At 40.4% G+C, this 13,883-nt stretch overlaps 1 protein-coding gene across 3 annotated transcripts in view; it reads right to left on the bottom strand.

Moving 5' to 3' along the window:
• Window positions 1-624: 624 nt before the first annotated feature.
• Window positions 625-13,883, bottom strand: part of mtm1 (myotubularin 1) — a 29,622-nt gene continuing 16,363 nt past the window's right edge. For 2 of the 3 annotated variants that reach the window (XM_071538782.1, XM_071538802.1), the window contains 8 exons: window positions 13,381-13,566; window positions 9,120-9,302; window positions 8,086-8,241; window positions 6,845-6,892; window positions 6,463-6,555; window positions 4,053-4,166; window positions 2,906-3,082; window positions 625-839 (listed from right to left, as the gene is read on the bottom strand). In XM_071538782.1, the coding sequence (XP_071394883.1) occupies window positions 645-839; window positions 2,906-3,082; window positions 4,053-4,166; window positions 6,463-6,555; window positions 6,845-6,892; window positions 8,086-8,241; window positions 9,120-9,302; window positions 13,381-13,566 (1,152 nt within the window). In that variant the 3' untranslated portion in view covers window positions 625-644. The remainder of the gene's footprint in view (window positions 840-2,905; window positions 3,083-4,052; window positions 4,167-6,462; window positions 6,556-6,844; window positions 6,893-8,085; window positions 8,242-9,119; window positions 9,303-13,380; window positions 13,567-13,883) is intronic. The other variant, XM_071538793.1, reaches the window with a different exon arrangement.

Consider the following 13,883-nt stretch of genomic DNA (forward strand, 5'->3'; position numbering starts at 1 on the left):
GGAAAATATTGGAGCTTTGCCAGGAAACTTCCGCGATCGATGGCTCCAGCCTCGCCCGCCTCGTTCAATCTGACCCGACATCAATGCTTCCAACTCTGAGACACTATATACACACATCTGAAGTCTTCTGCAGTTGTTCAGTGGCAGCCATTGTAGGAGCCCCCCCCACCCCACCCTCCCCACCCCCCCACCCCCCTTCAACTCTGCAGCAGCAGTGCAGCAAGCCGAAAGAAGTGTAACCTGTGGGGCTTCTATCACACCTTGATCAGTATTAGACTGAAAGCCACTGAGTGTGTTTTAAGGCTTCACTGTATAAAGAGGATGTGTGTATAGAAAAGTCATGTGACAAGGCTGTACTGTGATATATTGCATAATCATCATCATCATCATAACCGTGGTTTTTACGAGCTACCTCATTGTTATCAAATTTCACTATTATTATTCCTTATTATCCACAATTACGACTGTACAAAACAAATACAGTTTTCCTGTGACTGTATGTGTGTGTGTGTGTGTGTGTGTGTGTGTGTGTGAGTGAGAGAGAGAGAGAAATCAGAGTGAAGAGGACAGAAGTGCAAGTGAAGAAGTGTGTGTGTGTGTGTGGAAAATATGTTTTCTTGTGTGTGTGTGTGTTTTGCCAACGCTCAGAAGGGAGTATGTAGGTGTGTGTATTGCTGCGAGGGGGCGGAGGAGGCGGGCGAGGAGGCGTTGGGGGCGGAGCTATGGGCCAGGTGGGAGGAAGGGGCGGAGTCAGAGAGCTGCAGCTCCTCCAGCTTCTTCAGGTATTCGTCTCTGAGAGCGAGCAGCTCCTTGTAGCGCTGCTCCACCGGACTCTGCTGCTACACACACACACACACACACACACACACACACACACACACACACACACACACACACACACACACACACACACACACACACACACACACACACACACACACACACACACACACACACACACACACACACACACACACACACACACACACACACTTTTGTCAATTTTACTGTCTGTACAACCCTTGGTACATCTGGTAATATACTGGTCTATTCTTATTTAGATTATATTTTTCTTTGCTGTATGCTATTAATTAATTCATGAATTAATTAATTGTCTGTTTTATTTTATCCCCCCCCTTATCCCCTAAGAGACCAACCTTTTACCAGGCCAAGAATAAATAAGAATTTGTTTTTGAGTTTCTGGTAAAACAAACGTTAAATAAAATAAAATTAGACAGATTAGTTGCTATTGCAATGACCTAATTTCCCCACGGGACCAATAATCAATCATCAATAAAGTAAGATCACTTTATAGATACCAGTGGAGAAAATGCATCTGTGGAGCATTAAATAGTAATAGGATACAGCAAAGGAAAAAAGAATATAATAAGGAAGGGTTATATAAACACACACAGAACATCATAGTAGAAATGTATGAATGAAATGAGAAGGTCTGGACTACAGCTTCAAGAGTAGTAAAAGAACTTAGAGACAAAAAGAATGTGAAATATGTGCAGTATGAAATAAGTGAAAATTCTAAAATATATCATCCATATATCCATAAAGTGAAGATGCTTTCCAAAAAAATAAAATGAAAAGTTTCTAAATAGATATATATAAAAAAGAATACTATTAAAAACAGCCTACTGACACAGTAATGTATAAAACAAAATAAACATCTAAGACAAAATTTTATATAAAAAAAATCTAGGGTGCCTCAGACATCTGCACAGTGCTGTATATGCAATATATAACAAATAAAAGGAATATTAGAATATGAAGAAAAACAATACGGGAAGATTACAGCATCTATAGCTGATGAAAACGGTACAGGGTCGAGGTTATCATCCATCATGGTTCATTAAACTGGTTTGAAGGTCCACTAGACTCACAGAGGCTGATTACAGCAGATTTATATAAAGCACCAAAATCAGTCTCCATGTGGTTCTGATCATCAGTGGCTTCGGCATAATGACGTTTAGGAAAACTTTTATAGAGAGACAAAACAAAAAAAAGTGGACCTAACTTGTTATATACCAATATATATATACATACATATTATATATACAGTACTGTGCAAAAGTCTTAGGCACCCAAGAGTTTTTATAAAAATTGTGTCTTAGATGTTTATTCATTTTTTTCTCTGCATTAGTGTGTCAGTAGACTGCTCTTTATAGTACATTTTTTGATATTTAGAAACTTTTTCATTTAATTATTTTTGAAAGCATCTTCGCTTTACTTTTCTTTTTCTTTTACCTGTGCCTAAGACAGGGCTATTCAACTATACTGTCCAGGGGGCCACATTGCCGGACATTTCATTTCATTATGTATGTACACTTGACACAACACGCCACCACGTTTTCAAAACTTTTATTTCCCTACATTGCAAAAGTAGCCTGATCATAGATTAAAAAAGAAAATAAATAGGCATTCTTTAAGTAATTAGGCCAAGTGCTTAATTTCATTTTCTTTATTTACACATATTTCTCAGCATCATCTTTTCTTTTCTTCAGCTTCGATAGTGACACTGATGATGTCATACGATAATTTGCATATCAATATATAATGCTGCACTTGTTATGCACGCCGCTGACTCCAGGTGAATAGGTCTGGCCTAAGACTTTTGCACAGTACTGTATATATGTATATATATATGTACACACACACACACACATATATATTTACACACACACACACAAAACTTAAATTCGTATTATATATATACACACACACATACACATTTGTAGATATAGTTGCTTAGAGTGTGTGTGAAATATCTGGTTGGCACCATTTGATTATTAGGAGGACAAAGTACTCAATCATCTTCTAATGCACACACACACGCACACACACGCACACACACACACACACACACACACACACACACACACACACACAGTCCTACCTGTTGTCGTATGCGTGGGTTCCAGCGGATGTAGTAAGTCACCCAGAGTTCTAGGTGCCGCATACTGGCGACGGGGTAGAGGACCCGGCCGGACTCCGGGGTGTAGAATGGATTTAGATAGACCTCACTGGCACCGTTGACCAAAGACCATAGCGACACGGTCTTCGACCTCACCTCCTACGGGACGGGAAGGGTGAAGGTGTGAGTCGGAGAGAGAATGAAAGTGTGTTAAAGAAAGAAAGATATGGGAAACAGAGAGAGAGAGAGTCCCTGTTATGGATCTGACACACTAGGTTGGGACCAAAAGATGAGAAGGGTCCCAGGCAAACTAATATTAGTCTCACAGGTGAAACACTGGTATCTAGAGCAGTGATTCTCAACCTTTTTCATATCAAGGACCCCTAATTTAGTCCACATTAGGGCCTCGGACCCCCATTTGATGAGATGTTGTCTCTCGAACCCAAATTTGAGAATATTTGTATTGTTAGATTTGATTTTGTCCAGAATTTCATGACTGTCTGTATTGTAGGTAGAGAGATAACAGAAAAACTATGATCAAAACAGTCATTCTTCTACATTCTCTAATTGTGCTAACTTCTTGTAAATGAAGTAACGCTGAAGTTTAACAATTCATGAATTTGCTGGGGACCCCCTGCAACCCCCGTCAAGGACCCCCTTGTGGTCCCCGGACCCCACGTTGAGAACCACTGATCTAGGAGGTAGGTATAAGGAGGAGACCAGAACACTTCCTCATATGGTATGAACGACTTAAGAGGTCGGTAACACGGGCTGGACCAAGACTCTCTGCTCCAAAGGAGGGAAACAGAGAAAGAAACATACAGATAATGTTCCTCATGGTACAACTTGAGTTGTTTATGGAAAAATAAACAAAACAAGATAATTGTGTTCAATAAAAATGAACGTACTGAAACTTGTTTTTGAGAAGTAAAGCCACCAAGGGGCTCTGAAAATCTAAATCTAGCCACAAAGTCACCAAGTAAGCAGAAGTGTTGTGGATGTTAAAATGTCTTCCAAGGAGGTGAGAGAGAGATGCATGTAGTTGTACGGAAGGTTGACTGAGCAGCAGTGTGTGTGTGTGTGTGTGTGTGTGTGTGTGTGTGTGTGTGTGTGTGTGTGTGTGTCTTACATGCTGTTCTCGTGCGCTCTCACAGTTGTAGAGGAAGGTTCCGAAGCGGCAGCTGTAGAGATGATCCAGAATGGTCAGCAGGAGGCGCTCATTAAACTCAAACGCTGTGGGAAACTGAAATGAGAGGAGAGTAGAGTTAAAGGTCCATATTCTCCACTGTCCAGGGTTTTATTTTGTGTCTTGAGGTCCATTCAAAAGCATGTGTGTGTGTGTGTGTGGTGTCATGAACCAAAAACACTCTCAATCCATTTTACACTTTCATGTTCCAGCAGCATCTCTCTGAGCCTTAGCAAGAACAGGCTGTTTCTGTTGCCGTGTCTTTAAGGCACTTTGGACCCCTAATAATAATACATACAAATATAATAAGTATGTATAATAATAATACATACAAACACAATATCCCTAAATATCAATCAAGTAACATAACTGGTAGTAACATAAACTGGAAGCCGAGTTTAGATATTTTTTTTTTCTTGGGATTTTTTCCTTGTATGCCCTAACTGGTGGTGCCAGGTGGGTTAGGATATTTAGAATAGGTATGCTGTTATGACTTGCTAATATCCGTTTTTGTGTGTCATTCTGTTCTATGGTTGATTATTGATCAGTTAGATCTCATTCTCTGTGAAGTCCTTCGAGACATGCTTGTGATAAAGGGCTCTATACAAATAAACAAACTTGAACTACATATGTATTCGTAACATACATTTCACTTTCTCTGCCACAGAGGTCCATATATCGATAGTTTGCCGCATGTCACCATGTAATCTACCTATTTGGGTAGTAGTATATCGAAAAACATTCAGTGTATAAGCATTGTGTACGGGTAAGAGTCTGAGCAGGATGCCACCACCAATGTCATCGAGTTTCCTTGGAGTGAAATATATCCTATGTAAAAATTTGAAGTATCATATGTATGATCAGGATTTAGTTACTATTACTATTAGTTGCTTGCGATGTTGGTGACTGATGAAGCTTATTCTGATGTTGTACTCAGAGTTTTCCAAGAAGCACAGACCAAAAGTGTCATGGCTCCATTCTGCTTTCAGTTGTGATGACCCTGTTTCCCCCCCATTGCTCTCACTAGTGCCAGTATTTCTAAATGGAAAACAAAATGTCATTGCACATCTCAGATTGTTTAACTTAAAGCACACATAGGCCCAGATTCAGCAAAAACGTTTGCAGAGTCAAGAGTGTGCTGTATGGGCTTTTTAAGAAATCTAGGGCAAGACTCATCTGCACTGTAATATTTATTTATTTATATCTTTTTTATTTTTCTTTTAAATGTGACTTTTCACTTTTCTAATCCTCTTGCACTGTCTTTTCTTTTATCTTTCGATTTCACCTGATTTGAACTGGACTAGTTTACTTTTTAAGTCTTTTATCTTGTGGATCTCTTTTGCACTTTTTAATTGTACATTTTTTTACCTTTACTGTATTTTTTATTACCCTGTAAAGCACTTTGAATTGCCTCAGTGTATGAAATGTGTTATACAAATAAAGCTGCCTTGCCTTGCCTATATCACCAAAATGACCAATCCAGAAAGCCAAGCTATTCATTAACCATGTAAAATAAGTGGAAAGCTGCCTTATATGCTGGTCAAAACATACATTTTTGTGAGTCTCATGGTCATGCATATATTAGATATAAGATGACGTCAATACTTTGACAAAGAATTTGGAAGAATTTAAAATGGCTGCTATCATTGCTGGAGAGGAGCGGGTTTTCCATCCTAGAATCTCAGATCAGAGAATACTGTATTTATTACCTTAGTCGATTAGTCTTAAAGCTGAAGCAGGTGGTGATCAAGACGACTATTTGCTATATTCCTACTAAATAACTTACAAGTGCAATTATTGTATAAATACTGATTACGTTGAAAACCCAATAAACAAAGTTAAAAAAAAAAAAAGAAAAGAAAAAAGGACTATTTGCTTGCACTATGCTCTTTTTGAGGGCTTGTTTGTGACACATGATTTGCATGAATTTCTTAGTGAATGAGATGAAAACTCTCTGCACTCTTAGCTCAAGCATATGGAGGGCCAGAGAGGGCCAGAGAGGGCCAGAGAGGGTCAGAGAGGGCCAGAGAGGGTCAGAGAGGGCCAGAGAGGGTCAGAGAGGGTCAGAGAGGGCCAGAGAGGGTCAGAGTGGGCCAGAGAGGGCCAGAGCGGGTCAGAGAGGGCCAGAGAGGGCCAGAGAGGGCCAGAGAGGGCCAGAGAGGGCCAGAGAGGGCCAGAGAGGGCCAGAGAGGGCCAGAGAGGGCCAGAGAGGGCCAGAGTGGGCCAGAGTGTAGTATTTTGGATAATTGTCAGACTAAGGGAATTCCAATTTTTGTACAGCTATTACTGCTCACACAAATAATACTGAGATTTGTTTCATAATGTTTCAGATGTGTGAAAGGCCTAAACATACCTGCTTGGTCATCTGCCATACACAGTCGATGAACTGAACGAAGATGGGCGATCTGTCCTGATCTGCATGGTTCTTGTCACCGTGACCTATCCTCTACACACGTGCACACACACACACACACACACACACACACATACACGTACACACACAAACACACACAGTCAAATATGAGTCACAGGGAGCTGAACTATTTTTTTTATCAATCCAACAAGGCGTTTTTTTTATGTGAAAATATCAAACTAAACCATTGTCACGATACAATACTTCTTTATATTTGACAATATGTAACATGAATTCATATCCAAGCACACAAAGCCGAGTTAAATCAGGAATTGCAAGTCACAAAGGCACAAACTCAGCTGTTAATATTTTATTTCCTTACTGAGGCGAACTTGTGTCCAAAGCTGATCCACTCCTTTTCAAGCAGCACCTAAACAGACAAAGACACAAACATTTTTAGATTAATACATCAAAGTATTTCTATTCCTTCTTTCTGTCCACTTGTCCAGGACAGCTGAATAGTTTCATTCTAAAACCAGATATCCTACATTAGTAATAAGTGACACCTTCTCTTAGGGCTGGGCGATATGGTTGAAATCAATATCATGATAATCATAAGGATTTTTCTCGATATCAATATATATCACGATATGGTTCATGTATGCAAAATCACGTTAAATAATCAAATTAATGTTCATCTCATTGAACCGAATGGTGATGTTAAGGGTGATGTCAAACAAAACAGAAATATTCAAATCAGAGTTTTTAAGTAAAATTTGCTTGTCATCATCAGTTCAGACAGCAGAAATGTGTCAAGATATCAAAATATCTTCATATCATCACGATATGATTCCACTGAAAGACTATAAACGATAATATTGAATTATCGCCCAGCCCTACACTTTCATGCTACAAAGAAGTAGAGTCTGTTTTGGTTGAGGCCCCTCCTTTGTGCCGTCAGTCAGTCATGGACGTTTCACACCAAATCCTATCCCAGGACTCACAGAGTAAACACATAGAATGTGTGTACCAGATGTGTACCATTATACTATGCTATCAAAATTCATTTGAGAATGAAATATTGAATTTAATATTCTACACGTAGGGGCTTTAATGCTACCTAATTAGCGCTTGCTAGCTAGATATGTTAAAGGAATAGAAACTCAGGTGAAATTTGTTAGTCCATATAACACACAGGGAGGCTGCAGCACAACTTGGTAGCAGCCTTCTCCAAAACAACTGAAGTCAATGGGGACCTGTTCTTTAGAGCTCCAAAACAAAAACAGCCAAACAATCACACTGTGAATAGAAAGACCTATACACCATTATTTGTCGCAAATCAATCAGCTGTAGTTAAGATTTGCACTAAATGATGGTGTAAATATACTGTAGGTCTTTCTGGAACTCTGAAGAACTGGTCCCCACTGACTTCAGTTGTTTTGGAGAAGGCTGCTATGGAGTTGTGCTGCAGCCTCCCTGTGTGTTATATGGACAAACTTCACCTGTGTTTCAACTGGCATGAGGGGGAGGAGATGAGGACAGGATTTTCATTTCTGGGTGAACTATTCCTTTAACTCATCAAAATACATGATTTGATGTAGTCTTGTCTGTCCCGCTACTGACCTGGAATCCTCTGAGCGTGCGGTAGTGGCTGTCCAGCATCAGCATGGCCAGAGAGGTGAGCTGGGCGGTCCGGTCCCAGCCGTCACTACAGTGAACCACCACCGAGTTCCCACTGGACACTTTGTCTGCGACCTGGATGGCTCCTGACAACACCAGCTACACACACACACACACACACACACACACACACACAATGACATAATGTAGAGGAGGTGCTGGGGTTATATTGCATTTAGAATGAGACAGATTCTTTTTCACATAGCAGATTTGTCACTAGAAAGATAAGTATGCGCAAACAACTGCTTTTGCATTATTTATGTCCTGAATCCTGAGGGCATAAATAAATAACTCAAATGAGAGCTCATAGAGGCATGACACATGAAATAAATATGATACTGTACACTTAGATTAATTTACAACATACAGACATGCACACACACTTCCTTACAGAGATGTCCCGATACCATTTTTTCCTTCCCGATACCGATTCCGATACCTGAACTTGCGTATCGGCCAAATACCGAGTACCGATCCGATACCAGTGCGTTAAAAAATATATATATATATTGGATGTGATATGATTGCTATCATTGTTGGCTGGCCTGGCTCAGGTTAAACCCTTTGTAAAACATGAACAAATACATACAGAGAATGAATGCCATAGAACTTTATTATCTAGTTTGACAGTAAGTCATAACTGAAAAAGAACATAAATAAGCAAATCTAGGAATAAATAACAATTCCTTTAAAAAACTGTTAAAGTGCAGCCACAATTTAGTAAAATAAAAGACATTTAAAATTTTAAATAGTACAGTAACAGTATAAATTTAGTATATAAGTATAGATTTCCGTGAAAATGGCCGTTTTATTTGGGTGAAACTACTTTAAAGTTGATTTTTTTTCAGGGCTAATAAATTACGTGATATCGGATTGGTGCATAGACTCGATACCCAATACCCGCTCCAGCATTTTAGGCTTATCGGAGGCATTTCCAATACTGGTATCGGTATCGGAAAACAACTCTACTTCCTCACCTTAATATGTTCTAGCCAGTGTGTAGACTCTAGGCTGGAAAGCCAATGGGATTCCTCCACATTGGGGTAGACAATGTCTTTGAGCTTCTTCAGGGATTCCCTCATAACATGGATGTTGTGGATATCCAGGAAGACCAGCTCTGCATTCTGGTACTCGTCACCCTCATAGCCTCCTCCCGTGGCCTGGGGATTGCAAAGATGATAAAGGTCCAAGGTCAGGCGGCATCAAACCTTGGCTATTCTATTCTAAACCAGTAACAGTTTCTTACACATCTGAGTAGTGCTGTAGTCCCATCATCAGTTTCAGTTTTTATTTTATTTATAGTGCAACATCACCCCAAGGGGTCTCTGCACACTTAACAACAAAATAAAAGCATTTAAGAATGTATACACACACACACAAGCATAACCACACATACATTTGCACTGATATGCCCACATAGAGACATACCCATATGGATACACATGACATGGCAGGGATAATAGCGAACATGCATACACATAAACATGACAAAATTCAAATTAAACCCCACATGGATACCCATACTTATGACGAGAATAACCAAGGGGAAATAGTAGAGGCAGGAATAATAATACTAATAGTAACAATAGTAAATATTAAACACAAACTGTTATTAAACGCAAAGAGCTTTTCTCTCCAACAATATGTTCCTCTGGACAAAGATATGAGTCATTTTGAGCGGACACATGCTTGAGCAGTGAGCACACTTCACAACACCTAGGCTGCTGTTGTGTCCAGCTCTGGCTTGTTGGTCTGTACTCTACCTCTGGGAACTTCTTCAGACACCAGAAAACAACCAAGGAGACAACTAGCAAGAGCCTACAGGGGTCCAGGGAAGGCAAAGCTGGACACGTGAACGTCTGTCAGCTCGAAGTTAAAGTCTCCAAGATCTGGATATAGGCGGATGGTGCTGCCTCCAAGATTCTTCATCTGGCTCAAAGCGACACATTTTGAACACGAGAACGCAGCAGAACCAGGAGTAAGCATAGGGCTGGGCGATATGGACAAAATCAAATATCACAATATTTTTGACCAAATACCTCGATATCGATATTGCGACAATATTATAGGGATGACTATTGGTGCTTTCACAAAATATTTACACAATGAGATTTTTGATAAATAATCATCAGTAATGTGGATATAATGACTAAGTGGGTAAAGGCAAATAACAGAACAGCTAGAACAGTCTGGTAAGTTCAGAAAATGACATCACTTTACTGTAATGCAGCCTTTAAAACCAGGAAAAGACACTTATGCCATATCATGATATTACGATATCAGTGGAGTGGGTGCAGCAGTCGGTGCACCCTTCTTGCAAATGACGCATCAGTGTACAGTCTGGATGTGAGTGTGAAGGCCTTTACACAGACTGCCAGATCAGTGCAGTGAGATGCGGCAGGTGTTGCAGCAGTCAGCTGACACAGCATAGCATGACAGAGTGTCCTGCCAGAACTGGATCATTTATAGTGCCTGTCAAACGTTTGGGGACACCTTCCCTTTGCTAAATTTTCAAAGTGCTATTTGATTTTCTCTTGTTATTTTTCAATGAAGAAGTTGAAAAAATAAAATAAAACAGCTAATACTTTGGAAATATCTAGTCAACACTCAGCTTCATGTTCATCAAAGTGTCTTCTTTGGTATGAAGAGAAGGTTTTGCCTACCAACCAGCACCACAAACCTCTGGGAAGTCCTGCAGAGGCATGGCAGAGTGTCTTTTTGTGTGTTTTTTTTTAAGTGTATATATGTCTGTGAAGCCAAAAGTCTGTGAAGCCAAAGACAAATTTCCACTTGAGTGGACAATAAAGATATGTAAGTCTCTAAGGAACACCAGGAAAAAACTGACTGTTCACATGAAGAAAGTCTGCGCAGCAATTACAGCTGCTAAGGAGTTTTTTTGGACGTATAGTTTAATTGTTTTAGTGTTATCATCAAAAATATTTGCATGTATGATTTTTTTTTTCTCAAACTAAACCTAGTTAGTCTTTAATGGGGTTAACTTATTGCAAACCGACAAAGAAAACATGCTTTTATTAAACATTTTCAAAAGCAAGGCGTCCCCAAACCTTTTGACGGGCAGTGTATATTCACACTAATACAATCAATCACTCTCACAAAACGCAAGACACATCTGCTGCAGTTTGTCTGTTTGATTTCAAAATCACAAATACAAAAGATGGCAACGAAAGCCCGTTCTTCTGCTTCTTCTAATATGACTTCAACATGGCAGAAGACCGGCAGCCAGCAAAATAAACAAGGAAGTGTGTGAGCAATGCTAAAAAAGGAATCAAATCAAATGCATCTGAGTCCATTATTAGACTATTATACTGAAATGTTGTGATAATTGTTTAATCGCAGCTATTTAATGACATGTTTAACTGCAGTGTCAGTGTTATTGTGTTGACAGGCCATTGAGAATGTTTTAATTGCTATTTGGACTCAAAAACTAGGAAAATTATTATTATTATTGACACACCTGTAAGGAAGATTTATTGGTAATAAACGCACATACTTAAACTTGGGGGGACTTTTACTTTCTTTTTTCTTTTAATGCTTTGTAAACTGTGGAGTCTCAGCCCAGAATGGCTCAGATGGGCTTCAGCACCACGGACAGTGCTCTATCCACACAGGAGAACACTGGGCCGATACCTCCCTGCCCTCATGTGGCAGGGATGGAGGGACACAGGCTCTGTGTACCATTCCGCCTAACTCTGCTGACTCTGCTCATGAAGAAGAAAAGTCCATACATCCATATTTGATCTCGTGGAAGTGTTGGAAGTGTTCCAAAGTTACAGTCCAGTCTTCTAACTCTCTCTCTCCCTGAATCCCCCGCAGCAGACGAGCCATAGCCGCGGCGTCAGTGCTGCATCGGTAAAACGGCGATATGACATAAATGTATAGATTTCACTTTTCACGCTTCAGTTTAATACAATGCATGATACCGGTCACTCTGCTCTGGAAAATAATTATTGGACAAACCGTGGGACAAAATGAAAGTGCTGCTGTCCCGGTGTGGAGATAAACATCAGTGGTGGAAAAACCGGATCGTCACTGTCACAAACTACACATCCTTCCTTGTGCTGCCATTAAGGGTTGCCAGATCTGATATAAGTATCAGCTTAGATTTAGAGTTAATATCTTCAAAACCTCGAGACAGATCTCTCGCACTCACCCAACGTAGAACGCACATTTTGATGTATGATATGTCTATGTAACGTAATAACTGTAGACGAAGAAAGGTGCCAAAAAAAATGTCTGCCAGAAAAAAGACTGTAATAATGTGCTTTGCCTACAGCAAGCACACTAATTAGAATAATTAGCTGGCAGTGACTATAAGAAATGATTGAATACAAGCCTTCAATATTAAGGGTACAATGTATGTGGGGCTCCCCCTGGTGTCATAAACACGATACTACAGTACAGGCAGAATCAACAGTGTTGTGAATAGGACACCAGGGGGAGCTCTGCCGACAGTGTCTGCAGAGAAAGGCGAGAAGCCGCTACTAAGGCATCAAAACCCACATCAATCGGCCTCATGGTGGCGCTATAACAAGCAACTTCACGTTTTGGTCTATAACTTCTGAACCGTAAATCGTAAACAACAACAAGAACAAGTACTACTACCACAACTAACATTACTACAGCAACTTAGAAGTCCTACTGCTGCTGCTGCTACTACCACTACTATTGCTACTTCTACTGGTACTAATACTGGTAGTCCAAATACTACTACTGATAGAAGGGTGGAATTCAACATGCGCCATGGGCCTGGACAGGATCTGTACTTGTTTACTATCAGCAACAAATTAGATTCAGTAGGATGTTATCAGGTCATTTAAAGGAACCATTTAAATGTAAATCTTTCTCTCTACTGTAACTGGATTCTGTTGATTTAGGCCTGCCTACTGGATTTCTTACTGCAACCAGTGTCAAGGAAGTTGTAGAATTAAAATGGAACCTTTTCCATGATATTGAATCACATCGTATCGTATTCATATCGTATCGCATCGAAACTGGGCTGAATTGAATCGCATCGAATCGTTTGCTGCTTAGAATTTACCTAGCAGCTACCATTTACCTACCCTTACCTCTCAGAGGGAGAGATACACACCCCTAGGAGACAGTCATTCCCCTTTGTCCTACTGCACACCATGTCATGTGACCCGAGTCCCCTACTCTGCCCTCATGTGTCTGTCATACTCAACCTTTGACCCCAAGAGTAATTCCTCTCCTCCTGACCTTGTTGGCCACAGCATTGACGTTGGGCCGGGCATCGAAGATGGTGAGCTTGGCGGTGCCGTTAGCCTCCCTGACCAGGTCCAGGTAGCGCTCGTCGTCCTTGTTGCGTTTCCCGGACATACCAACTAGCGGCTGGCTGCAGCGGGCAATCACTGCCTGGTTCTCCCTGTGGATCCACGATAGCACCTGAGGCAGAGAGAGAGAGAGAGAGAGAGAGAGAGAGAGAGAGAGAGAGAGAGAGAGGGAGGGAGAGGGAGATCGATCAGTACCTGAGGATGGATGAGGGCAGTGAGAAAGAGGTGGAATTACTGAAATAATGTTAGATTATATAATTTATGGCCCCTCTGTTCTAATATAATAGATATGAAGGCACTACCAGGTAGCACATAATGGTATTTAAAACTCTGATAGTGAAACTGTTTAAATTATCAGCAGGTTCTTTCAAGGAAAATGAACATCCACACACCTTCACTATCACAGTAGCCAGGGTCTGAAATTATTAG

This window comes from Centroberyx affinis, unplaced genomic scaffold, assembly GCF_046629955.1.
Source record: "Centroberyx affinis isolate AG114_WGS23_722 - 3 ecotype Tasmania unplaced genomic scaffold, CSIRO-AGI_Caff_v1 ptg000199l_1, whole genome shotgun sequence".
NCBI lineage: Eukaryota > Metazoa > Chordata > Actinopteri > Beryciformes > Berycidae > Centroberyx > Centroberyx affinis.